The sequence below is a fragment of the Pempheris klunzingeri genome, chromosome 3 (genome assembly GCF_042242105.1).
Source record: "Pempheris klunzingeri isolate RE-2024b chromosome 3, fPemKlu1.hap1, whole genome shotgun sequence".
Lineage (NCBI taxonomy): Eukaryota > Metazoa > Chordata > Actinopteri > Acropomatiformes > Pempheridae > Pempheris > Pempheris klunzingeri.
The window spans coordinates 13,751,191-13,764,357 of record NC_092014.1 but is presented as its reverse complement, the minus strand read 5'-3'; the positions used below and the strand labels follow the sequence as shown (position 1 = coordinate 13,764,357).

At 42.9% G+C, this 13,167-nt stretch overlaps 1 protein-coding gene across 1 annotated transcript; it reads right to left on the bottom strand.

Annotated features, from left to right (window-relative positions):
- Positions 1-168: 168 nt before the first annotated feature.
- On the bottom strand, positions 169-12,067 carry ncapg (non-SMC condensin I complex, subunit G). The gene is made up of 22 exons (XM_070827505.1): positions 12,017-12,067; positions 11,612-11,741; positions 10,787-11,041; positions 10,287-10,515; positions 9,963-10,108; positions 9,780-9,864; positions 9,136-9,331; positions 8,897-9,046; positions 7,087-7,227; positions 5,752-5,875; positions 5,348-5,437; positions 4,408-4,596; positions 4,179-4,289; positions 3,491-3,610; positions 3,099-3,335; positions 2,821-3,002; positions 2,554-2,719; positions 2,109-2,276; positions 1,125-1,248; positions 810-857; positions 653-722; positions 169-532 (listed from the first exon to the last, which is right to left on the bottom strand). The coding sequence occupies exons 2-22, from the start codon at positions 11,717-11,719 to the stop codon at positions 406-408; spliced, it is 3,066 nt and encodes a 1,021-aa protein (XP_070683606.1). The 5' UTR covers positions 11,720-11,741; positions 12,017-12,067; the 3' UTR covers positions 169-405.
- Between the last annotated feature and the right edge of the window lie 1,100 nt (positions 12,068-13,167).

The window sequence follows — 13,167 nt, the reverse complement described above, 5'->3', positions numbered from 1 at the left end:
TTTATAGTAGACAGTGAAATGTAAAAAAGCAACCCATGCAGTTTCCACAGCTATAAAAGGCACATAAAGGTTCTTATGGATTTTTAAGAAGAAATTGCTTTATTGTGAAATGCTGGATTTTCAGCTTTCATCCACGGAAAATGGCTACTGATCTAGTTTTGCGATGATAATGAAAGGAGGACAAACTTTGATACATTTCACTTTAATGATTAAAATGACAGGACTTGAACAAGTAAAGCTAAAGAGGAAAGATGAGTACATATTAAGAGGCAATCCCATTAGGTTGGGCTCAGATGTCACATTCACTGAGGTCAGTTTTACTACATAAGAACAGTAAATGGCTCCACATTAAAAGGAGTATTTGTGAATTATATTAGACTGGAGTACTTAAGAATAGCCCAACTTCTACGACACATTGGCCTCTTGGTTGATGAGGGTGTTGAGGTCCAGCTTCGTCCTCTCTAGAGCTGCAGTCTTGGCCCTCCGTGAGGGACGCACCGCAGGAACCGACTCTGGAACATTTTCTCCATCGCTGGAGCCAAAACAAAAAAGGGAAGAAAAGAGAGCAAAATGAATGAGAAAACACAGCGGTGGTGGTATAAAGTCACACACTCAGACCTACATACACATCTGAAGGGAAACCATTACATACCTCTCCTCTGATGACTCCGCCCTCCTGCTCAGCTTTCTGCCCCCTTTTGCTGCGCAGACTTTCCTCTGACCTGTGCACACAAACGAGAAGAGCTCTAAATATACAGCGTCATCATGAACAACTGCAGTTACAGACGAGTATACAGAACCTGCATTACCTCTTTTGGCTCTCTTGGCAGATTTAGGATCATCTGAAATGGCAGTCTCTGTGGAAACATAGCAGACTAAAATTCATATTTGTGCAGTTCCTCCCTCTGCTAGCTGTATTCTCGCCTTGACATACACCCAACAGGATGGAGTGAGGCGTTTTTAATCGCTTTAGCAACATTCTGGTAATGAGGCACAATCCTTTTACAGGAGGAGCTGACATAAACATGGGCAGAGTAAATCTAGTTAGACACAGGCACAGGAGAGGTAACATTTGTTTGGGATGCTCAGCAGGATGTCAGGTGTCACTGTGACTGCATGTGTACCGTCTGCATTGACATCCAGTGGTTGTAGCGCGCTGGCGTCGAGGAGCTCGGCCTGCTCTTTAGAGACCACCAGCTGACAAATCATCTTCTCCAGAGCACGGAGACAGACACGATCTTTCACCACCTGAACAGAAGGAGGAGAGATGGAACATTAGGCCTTTGAAGAGGCAGATTCATAGATGCGTGAAACCGTGCAAGTCGCTGTGTGTCAATGAGCCACATTAGCTACACTGGTCCAGACTCAAATGTCTCATCAATGGTTCAATGTAAAGCCATGACATTTTGTACAGACATTAATAACCACCACTCATGAATCCTGCTGACTTTTCCTCTAGCGCCACATGTGAACCAAGTTGTGATTTTAAGTGAAATGGATGGATTGCCATGAAATTTGGTCACTATGCTTCAGTATGACTTCACAGCGCTGCCAGCATGGTGAGACTCTTCAGCCATAAGAACCCGGACCCTTTTCTCCTTTAAGTACTACAGATATAAAAAAAAAAGACTAAACGGACCACAAGGAAAACATTTCTAAACTTATTTTTGAGATACTACCCCTACTGTCCAAGATCTAAAATGTTAAATATATGTCACAGCATTATTTTTCAAAGTTGTTTCATATCAACTTTTTCATAAAATACGTTCAGGACAGGTTAATTGTAATCTAGGACAGTATTAGAATTGTTAAATTGTTTGAAACGTACTTTTTAATAACAGCTTTTTAAAATCAGCTAGTTGTGTCACAGGTGTTAATCAGGCAGACCACCATTTTTGAAATGGTGTCCTGGGAACACAAACACTGGGACACTGGGTCACATGACTGCACCAGGATGTTTAGTAGCCATCACTGTCAGGGATCTCTTGAGTTAAATTCAAGGATCATGCTGTATAGGGACATTTCCAAAACATTTAAAAAGGTCTGCGACACCTGTGTGTGGGTTAAATATCGCTGCACCTCTTTGATCTTCTTGTATCTGTATTTACCTGTACAAGCTGCTGCAGCAGCGTCTGCAGGTCCTTCCTGACAGTCTCGTCTCTGCTGAGCTCCAGGTTGCTCAGAGTCTTGGCATAGAGACGCACCTCAGGCGCTGTGGGGTCCTTCAGCATCTCCCCACACATACGCACCGCCAAGTAGTCATGGACACACACCTCCTACAGACGTACGCAAGACGTGTGCACTCAAATTCATATCGTTTTTTGCCACATTGAGCTGTTATCAATTTGAGCCTTTTAGAAATAATTTACTTAAACAGTGAACTGAAGCTTCGCCTGCGTTGAAGAAATTAATATGCATTTGTGGGAAGGAAGCAATATGATGAAAAGCTCAGAGAGGCCATAAAAACACAAACACTAAAAAAGGAATTTCTCAATGGAGACAAGCCAGATTGATCACTGAGGGTTTTGAGAGCTCACAGTGGATGTTTCTTACCTCGGTGTTTGTTGAGGGCTTGATAAGTGCACTTGGTCGGGTCAGCTCAACAAGCAGCTCAACCACATTGTTAATATCCACCTCAGCCAGTGGAGAGGTGGCCGGGGCATTCATCAGGGTTCGAACCGTCGGCAGGAAACTCTCCTCCACAACCTCCTGGTGGACCCTAATGCACAAAAAGATACACTCCATTTAAATTATATATTATATTATTATATAACTAACCAGGTAGCTCATTGTTTGCTTGTGTATTCGTGCATGTGTGACCTGCTCTCGCGGGCGTAGAGCTGGAAGAAGACGCCGAGGCAGTGCCGTAGTCGGGTGTCGTCCTCAGTGACAGGATTGTACCACAGTAACACCAGGCGGGAGAGCATCTTGGCACTGGAGATCCGTCCAGTGTAAATTAGTTTGGCCAGGCCCTCCGCTGTTTCTGTACGCAGGTCAGACACCTGAAATGTGGAACATGCACAGATAACTCAATGAAAACTTCCGCCGTCCTCATCCAGGAAAACTAGCCACGTACTTCTGTTTAGCCTTAACCTCACCTCACTGTCCAGGAACTCTGAAAGCATCATGAGTGCGCTCTGTGCCGTGTCCTCTGGTGCGTCTCCCTTCTCCTCAGTCGCTGGTACGTCCTCCTCCTGTCTGTCAGGTGATTGCGAGGGGGGGGCTGTCTGAGTGGCAGCTGTTTCAGAGAGCAGCTGGAAGCCGAAAAGCAACAGCAGGTCGATGATGGCCCGCAGGGCACTGATCCGAATCTTTACCTCATCCAGCTGGGCAATCTGACACACACACACACACACACACACACACACACACGAGCACAACAGAGGGATTCAATATGAAAACGTTTTTCGTGTAATTTAGCAGAACTGACTGTTTAACATGTAGCATGTTTTGACATGTAGGCAGATGAAACACGTGTGTACAGCCTTACCTGTAGCAGCAGGACTATGTGGGTTTTGGCCAGCTCCTTGCTGTGCAGGGTGCATGTTCCCAAGCACACCACGGCCATATTACGGACAGCAGGGTGAGCATTTGCTATACTGGGCAGGACCTGACAGAGGGGGAGGAAAATAGCGACATCAGACAAGCGTTACTGATTTTTTTTCTTTGCTTCAAACCTCCACAAATGTTTCTCAACATGAGATGACAAAAACAAGAGTTTGTACTAAGGGTTCCAAAGCGTTAATCTGCATCATATTCCACTTAACCAGACGACCTCTTGGAGAGTGCAGACCACCACCAAGACCCATAGTCCAGTCTTTTGAGATAAACAAGTCTGCAAGCACCACCACTATATATGTCTGGATATATTTCCAAAACTTTAAGACACCATTCACTTTGACACCGACCTGTCAGTGAGGTCATTATTATTCTAATTATTATTATTCCATGTCCATGAGTCGGATCAGGATCTGCTTTAGGGCTGATGATTTAACGCATCATATTTTGCTGCCAAATCAGATGGGGGAACATTGACATTTAAAGAAAAGAGATGTGAAACAGTTCTACACGCCGTGTTCACCTGAAGGACTCCTGGTCTGTGAAGGATCTAGTGTGACCTGTACATCTACAGTAACATTAGTGGCCTATATGATGGCGTGTGCACAGTGTGTTTATACCAGTGAGGATATTAAGGCGCTTATTGTTGGACCAATTCGTGTTTTGATGCTCATCTGCTTCAGCAGCTCGGCACACATTGTCAGACACCTCAGAAGAGTCTCCGGGTCAGTCTGAAAAAACAGCAAACAAACACAGTGAGACGTTTTACTCCCTTAACTCTGCAGGGTAAAATTAAACTAAATGGACATGTAAAGACACAGACACCGTGCATAATGTGTGGTTGCGTACCTTCTCAGTGCGGATCTCTTTGTCAACCGGCTGGTTGATCTCTGAGATTTCCTGGATGATCTGGTTCCTGCGGTTCTCGAGCTCTGTTATGGAGTCCTTCAGCTCTGCAGCACGGCTGAACTCCTGTGCGGCGATACAGTCCTCCAGGGTTTGCTTGGCCTCCAAGATGCGCACCTTCACCTCTGCCAGCTGGAGGGGAGGAGGGAACGAAAGAGAGGTGGGGGACATAAACACAATAGTCATTCCTTTGCTGATATCCACTCCAGGGGATCCTGGGTTGTTTAGACGGGCGACTGCACCTCCGCTTACAGGAAAAACAACAACAGCTGAGGCTCTGAGACAGGTTACAACCCTCTAGAGGCCATTTTATTGACTGAAAAAGTGAGAGAGAGAACAGGAGCACATAACACCTGAACTAGGATCGGGAGCTGATATAGATATTAGATACTTTTAGCGCTTGTTGAAAGATGGAAAGATGGATTGACGATCATGTCTGAAGCCAGAAGCTGTGAGCAATCCCTCTTTCACTGAGGTTCAATTAGTTTAGATAAATAAGAGGGGAAACTACTAGACATGGATGGACCAGGAAAAAGACTAGATAGTCATACATGATGTGCACCTTCCAGCCTACCAGTTAAACATGCTTTGCCTCCAAATACAAACCATCTGTACAAATAGAAATAGACAGACAGGGAATGTAAACAGAGCAAAGAAAAACAGATGATAAGATAATCAGATAGTTTGTTAGTTATCTCAATCATACAATAAACCATAAATAGGTAAATTTATTTAAATAATTCATAACATGGTAAACCTGGAAATCTCCTTGAGGCAATCAACCTCTTTGGCCATGGAATGATTTTAACTTTTCGAGCAAATGAAAAGTAGTAATGTGCCAATATGTGGCTTCATCCGTCCAAAAACCACGAGTGTTCCCCACCTGGACCTGCTGCCGACGGCTCTCGTTCTCATCCACTGGCCGAGAGGCCTCCATGATTGGCTCCCTCAGGTCGGAGATGATTTCTGCCACCTGTGTAACACAAAGCCGGCTCATTTTAGACATCAATCTCCGTGGTAATGACAGCGCCCTCGAATGGAAAATCTGCTTCATTTTGTAACATCTCGAACAAAAGAGCTTTAGTTTCAGCGGACAGTTTAATTCATCCTTCCATCAGCACAATCACTCCCCCAACTTTTATATTTTCATTTCGGCCTAATTGGTCTGTCAACTGAATTTATGAAGCACTGATGTATGCATTTCCTCTTGTGTGCGGACGAGATTGCACAGCCTGGATTTAATGAACACTGAATTTGCAGCAGTGGAAAAGTACAAATGTGACTTACGGTCTGTATGCGTCTGTGGTCATCAGGAATGAGGGCGAGGAGTTTCTCAGTGAGAAAGGAGACAAGGGAGGAGGGAGTCTGTGGAAGAGCCAACATCTCCTGCAGGACTGCCAACACGCGCTTCCTACAAAAACATTCACCATAATAAGTCTGAATAAAGAAAAAAAAGCTGATAACATTTAGCAGAACTGGACAAAATTAAGACGTTTGCCAAGCAAAACAAAATGAGACTCTGGAGATCTCTTAGCAAACTAAATGAACATACATTCTCTTAATCTCATGTTTAAACAAATAGCTGCAACAATCAGCAACATTTCACAGGAGATTTAACAAACCAACCAGTTCACAGTCAATGAAGTCCTTCACTTAAACAAGTTAAATCTGAAACATTTCGATTTAGACTTAATTATCCCAGAGGGAGCCTTGTTTTCACAGCCAGTTCATCACAGAAACAGAGATAAACACAGCTGCATAGAGATTAAGACAAAACATACTGCAGAGGCTCCATTAACGTGTTCATCCATTCATCCCAGCACACAACATTAACAGCGAGGCACTTTGGACAAAACTCCTGCTGAAACAAGCTCTACTCCATTTTAAAGTTCTGTGTCAGTCTTTCTTCCAAACAAAGACACAGACTATTCACTAATTCCAGTTTCTTCAGTGTGAACATTTGCTGCTTTTCATCAGTCAAGTATGATAATGCACTGAATGTCTTTCGGTTTTAAAGTTTTGTTGGAACAAAATGAGATCTAAGGGCATCGCATTGGGCTGGGGAAAAGTATGATTGGCGATTTAAACTATTTTCAGACAATTTACCAACAAAACAATTAATCAGTGAGCATTAATCAAACAGTAGTTTCCTGACTTTAGTTCTAAGACTTTTTTCCTCTCTCAAAATGATTTCTACTACCTACCAGTGCTTTCCCCAAAATCTCATACAATCCCAACCATGCCTCTCACAAGTCTCACCACCTGCTCTTCGTGGCTGCATAAATGACAACTAGTAATATATCTCCTCTCCTCACTTAAAGGCAGGGTATGCAACCTAATTTGGAGACAGTTTTGATCATATTTGTTGAATTTCTCAGCCCGACAGCAATCGATAAATTAAACGGTCTGACATACTTTCAACATTTAGCTACTCTTGTTAGTGTCCTCCGTGTTACAGGTCGTGCATCCAAACCTACAGTCTACCCATCCCTCCCTCTTTCTCTTCAATACTTTCCCCACTCGCTTTTAAGATGAAGTCGTTACCGGATCTTTCCCCTTGCACTGCGTTTATTCGACCATCTGTTTATCATTTTACCGATACAACTCTGCTCTTCGTCTCACCTGCCGCCCTCCTCGTTGGTGTCCAGACATCCGATGAGATGTATGAGCTGTTGGGAGATGAACTCCTTGGTCATGACCAGCTCCAGCTGGTTAAAGTCAGCCCTCTGCTCCTCCGACAGCAGAGGCACAGCCTTCAGATACCTACAACAGTCAGAGGTAACAGCTCTTAGAGCGCAGTCAGATTAGATAATGCAGCTACACACTCTGTGACAGCAGGTACCAGAATCACATAACAATCATATTAGATGAAAAACTGCCACACTGTAGGAGCACACTGCATCAGCACCACCTACAAGCCACAGCTACACACAGCCGTACCAGCTCGCCACGGAGCGATTTAAACAAACTTTAAACTGGTGACTTACTCAAAACAAATGAATACTTTTTCTGTGAGCAGATAAAAAGCGCGCCACTCAGTTAAAGCAAATTTAATTGCAGAGCATTTCACACTAAAGCATCACATGCATCAGGCAGGAGGTAAAGCAGCATAACGCTCTAATAATATTGTGAAGTCCATATAAAACTATGAGCAACACATCTAAAACATATTCAGTATGTAACGTGCAGTTTGTTAACTTGAAGATGAAAGAAGGCTTCAAAGCGTTTTTTAAATCTCAATCGCGAGGACCCGTCTCTAGATCTATGAGAATAAAACATAAGACAGCACATGGCGCACAGATACAACAAATTCAAAAGGTGTTACTGTGTAATAAGAGCAATTTAGTATTTTGAGTGTGAAGCTGTGCAGCCAAATTTCATAGTATATAATCTGTTGGGCCCCTGAGCCATGTTAACTTGAATCCCGGCGGCTTTTGAAGCATCTGGCTTTGATCATGTAAATAAAAAAACATCTGACTTACAAGAGCACCGAGCATCAGCACAAAGTGTTGCACTTGCTGAAAGTCTTTTTCTATACAAATGCTACACTTTAAGAGAACTAGCCGGGTTAGGTTGAACAGAAGCAGTGAGTTAGCCACACAGTCACATACAGGAAGAGCTCCTCTGAGAACACCGGACCTGCCTTCAGGTATCTGAGAAACAACATGGTCACGATGGCAACTGTGTTAAATCCCCTCACAACATCACAAAGTAATTATGTTAAAGCAAAAGCTCATCTTAAAACAGTCAGGTGCTCATATGAACACTGAAGCTGCTGTAATTATTCCTGCTGTTCATACTGTACATTACATACATTATTTGATCCCTCCCTAACTGTGAACGACAGGGAGTGAAATCCTCACTCCTCATGTTCTGCTAAAATATATTCAAAACTTTATCTGAAGTTAAAGGCAGGATATGCAACTTATTTTAGAAATGGTTTTTGTTATATTGGATGAAATTCTGCTAAAAGTCTGAAAGCCATCAGTGTCGTCATTCGGTCTGAAATGATTAGCTGCATGCCTCCCTATTTGTCTGTCTACCTGCGCTCACTCTGCCCTCGAACTCATTGCGCATGAGCACAGTCTTCCACGAGGCTCGGCAGATCTACCGCTAAGGCTAGTGAGCTCTTCGCACGAGAACGGCACAAAAAAAAAAAAAGTGCAGCCGCACTTACACAATACAAAGCACACACCCACTGAGCCGAAGAACGAGAGAGTTGTGACTCTCAAATTTGTTCATAAGATCGTGGCATTTAACAGAGTTATTCGTTTGTCAGACTGAAAAGCTGAGAGAGATGGTCAGTCAGAGGTTGTGTACAGAATGAATGATCAATTGTCTGGCTCAGAATTGACTCTGCTATGGGGGTGAAATATACAGCTGACAGCAAGAAAACTACAAATGTAAGCCAGCAAACCGTCTCTTCTCTCACCCATAGAGGTAGTCGGCATAAGTGGCAGCGTCTGGTAGCACTTGCTCCAGTATTTCATCAGCATCGTCTCCTTTAGCCTTGATGAACTCGCACAGAGCTCTCCAGTAAAGCACATTCTCGCAGGTCAGAGTGTCCACGGGGATCAGCTTCCTGTTGAAAACACACAAAATCTCCACTCTCAGACCTTTTATTAATCATCTCACGTGTGAGAGCCAGAGAGACGGAGTTGTGACGTGTACCTGTTGTCGAGCTGAACCGCGGCAGCCTGCAGCAGTTCCTCGATGGTCGTGCCTTTAAAGATGGCCTTCAGAGTGTCCAGAGCTGTTTGGGCACAGTTCTCTACATCCAGCCTGTGCAGCAGGTCTACGACATTACCGTCCAACCGCAGCAGCCAGGCCGGCAGCAGACGGGAGCAGACTACCTCCTTCACCGCTTCTACAACACACAAAGCCAGTCGAACATATTAAATAGACACATTGGATCGGAGCTGAAACAGTAGATTGATCGACTAAACAAACAGCAACTATTTCTTATATCATTCAGTCATTTTTCACTTTTCTGGTAAAAAATAATTTGAGAATTTGCCCTTCTCTATTTTATAACATTGTATAGGTGAGTTTTGGACTGCTAGACGGACAAACCCTGAATTTTAAAGACACCACCTTAAGTCCTAGAAACTGTTGTGGACTTTTTGACATTTCAGAGACCAAACAACTAATCAAGAAAATGACTGATTAATGAATCGATACTAAACATATTTATTTGTTGCAGCTTTTATGGATTATTTCTTGCTTACTGCAAGCACATATACTTGATGGAAAAATCTGTGTAAAAGTCAGTGTAAATGCAACGTCACAGACACAGAGATCCCCCCCCACCCTACCAGAGGTGTCACGGAGGCCCTGCTGCAGCAGACTGACTCTCTGTGCGATGGTCAAAGCTTTAATGTGAACCTTGTCGGCCAGAACCTTAAACAGAGAACAAAGACAGAAAGTTATTTTGGAGTTGAGGCAAACAACAACTTTGTGCATTTATATCATTTTTATTCAACTGTATCTGGGGTCACCTGGTAGGCCAGCTTGCGGACATTCTCTTTGATGTCCCGAGTGCGTTTGAGTACTTTGGGGAGGGTGCAAGGGGACATTGCGATGCAGGAAAGAACAGCACGTCGCACCTCAGCGTTTGTATCATTCTCCAGAATCAACATGTACGCTGAACAGTGGAAAGAAATCAAGCATTTAAAAATTAGAGGGCCAATGACAAACAGAAATATATTATACATATTGTTCTATACAAACGGAAGTATTGTAACAAAAGGTTACCGACAACTTTAAAATATATTTATGTTTTATATTTCTGCATTTTCTTGAGTGTAGTTGGTCAAACAAACCGTTGATGGTCGGACAGTCAGGATCCTTTGGCTGCTGCAGGCGCGTCATGGCCAAAGCAGCCTGAATCCTCACATTGGGGAACTTGTCAGTGACACGCACCAGCATGGCTTGGTGGATGTGATCAAAGAGGTCGTCGTCTATCTGGGCATTCTCTGCCATGCTGCCCAGCAACTTGTTGATCAGCTGGCACACACGGAAACGCACCGCATGGCTATTGGCTTTATGAGACTGGGAAGAAAGGAAGGCAGAAAAAAAAAATGGCAACAGTTTGGTGAGAAGAAGTGGAAAAAGAGATGCCAGATAAAGAATTGGGGAGGGAGAGGCAAACAAACAATACAGGAAGAGGAGTGGGTTTTTGTCATTAAAGCAGGAAAAGTATTTGGGTCACTTTCTTAAAAAGGGCTTTCTGAAAGACATCTAACACAAAGCTGACCTCTTGTAATTATTTAGCACATATTGAACAAGCAGAATTGAACTTGTCATGTCATAATGTTTATACCTCCAGCAGGAAGTTGAAGATGAAACTCAGAAATGGGTGATCATCATCCTCTTCTTCTTCCTCCTCCTCCTCCTCCTCTTCTTCTTTCTCCTGCTGCTCCTCCCCCTCTCCCGTTTTAGACGGAGACTGGAAACTTGCGACGAACCTCGCGACAAACTCAATGACATTTTCAACTGTAGGTTCACGCTTGTAGACAATCATGGCGTACTTCAGGTAGTGGACAAACTCATCGTGGAACAGCGTCTTGTCCTCAAGCTGACGGAGGGAAACAGGAAACCAGGAGATATGATGGTTTGGGTTTAAGATAAGAAAATATGTGAAAGCACATCATCAGTTTCAGGAATAATCAGTGACGGTAAAGTAAAAATCCATCCAGACCTCTCAGGTTTCTAACTGTCTTCAGGATCAAGGCAAAAAAAAACAACAGCTTTCAGTTTCTATGCACCACATATTTGTATAAAAAAACTTAAGGTCTACTCCAACAAGTTCTTTCAAATTATGGCTTGAACTTTATTCAGTTATATTTAGGGCAGTTTAGTCAAATCTTCTCTTGCATTGTGGCTGTCTTATTCTTCTGTTTCATCCCATTTTGACTTCTTTTCAATCCTGTTGGTGTCTTTTCATATTGCCTTTGTGTTCCTTTGTGAAGAGTGATTAGAAAACACACTACACGCGTGGGTTTATACCACGTGTGTGTGTGTGTGTGTGTGTGTGTGTGTGTGTGTGTGTGTGTGTGTGTGTGTGTGTGTGTGGTCTGTCCAACAGCATAAACTAGCCCCTGTAGAGAGGACACGACAGCTTCACTTTCCTCCGCACTGATCTCACCTTGTCGTAGCGGCTCCTCAGGCTTGCCACCAGCTTTGCCTTGTTGTTGTGGCCCTTCTGAGCGCGCTGAAACGCATCTTTAATGTCTATTTCGTTGTCCGCGGTCATCTTTCCTTAACAGGAGACCAAACTGAAAGAGAGGATAAGACAGAATAAGCTTTCTTGTCTGCACCGTGTTTACTAAAAGCTCACGGAAGCAGCCCGTTGGTCTCTGGTGCCTCATTAGCTAACGTCGACCCTCCTCAGTCCAACTCCCACTGAAAGACGAGCAGGAAAACAACATAGTTTATCTAAATCGTATGGGATTAAGTTCCCTAGAGACACTTTACATCATCTTTTACCGAATTATTAATGTAGACATTATATTATATTGAAGAATTAAACTTGTGGGGTTTTAAAATGTACCTTTTCTTCTGTTTTCCTCTCGCAGCACTGCCGCCTGTTTTCAAATTCAAGTGGTGTCTGTTCTCGCGAGAACTGTTGTCCTGAATGGTACGTCATGACGTATTGTTGTACGTAGGAACTACTGAGCCCTGAGTTCCGGCTAGCAGGCGGCTCCACCGGTAGGCTCAATGGTGAAGGCCTGTTAGACATGAAACATGATAATTGGTTAATCATTTAATTAGAAAATTAAGCGGCAGCTATCTTTAGATTTGATTTGTCGTTTTATTTTATTTTTTTAATAAGCAAATAATGCCAAATATTAACTTCTAATTGCTTCTCAGTTGAAGATTTGCTGCCTTTCTCTGTTTTGATTGTAAAATGGTTACACATAAGGTTTGGACTCTTGATCGCACAACACCACGACACTTAATGGACATTCTTATATTATTTTTTTCTGATATTTTACAGATTTAATGATTATATGATTCACTGGGTTCATAAGTGTTAGATTAACCAATACAAAAAAAAATCTTCTTGTCTTCTTGTAAGCTGAAAAATCAAATAATATTTTTTAAAGGTTCAGAGTAACTTTTTTTTTAGCATTCTGACATTCATTGTTTGACCTAAAATATGATTTCAAATATTTTTATTGAGAAGAATGACTCAAATGCTCGTACACTGCTGATGCGTTAGTGATGCCTATGAGGACAAACTGAGGGGGAAAAAATCCTATCTTTTTCTACATTGAGGCACTGACTGCAGAGAATGTGTTAGACCACATATAAACATTTAGTTTACAACACTTACATCCCATATACTGGGCTCTGGGTTATTTTTCATAGGTTGTAATTTAAAATAAGCAGGTAGCTGTGTGGCTTAATTTTGACTGGATGAAATAACCCAGCAATCATTGATCTGCTATTATTTCATGTCCTGTATTTGAACCATATAAAGCTACTAGTGGGCACCTCACTATTGGTGAGATGTCCAAGGCTACAGCTGCCGGGCAGCTGTGAAGGGGTCACAGCAGACAGCTCACCCATGGGAAGGGCACGAACAAGCATTTCCACAGCCATCTATGGCTGGAAATCAATCTAATGTAGAGTGTACTCTCTCTGGCTTCTGCTTTAGATCGACGTGCATGTGGGCGTAGGATTATCTGAGAGGAGTAT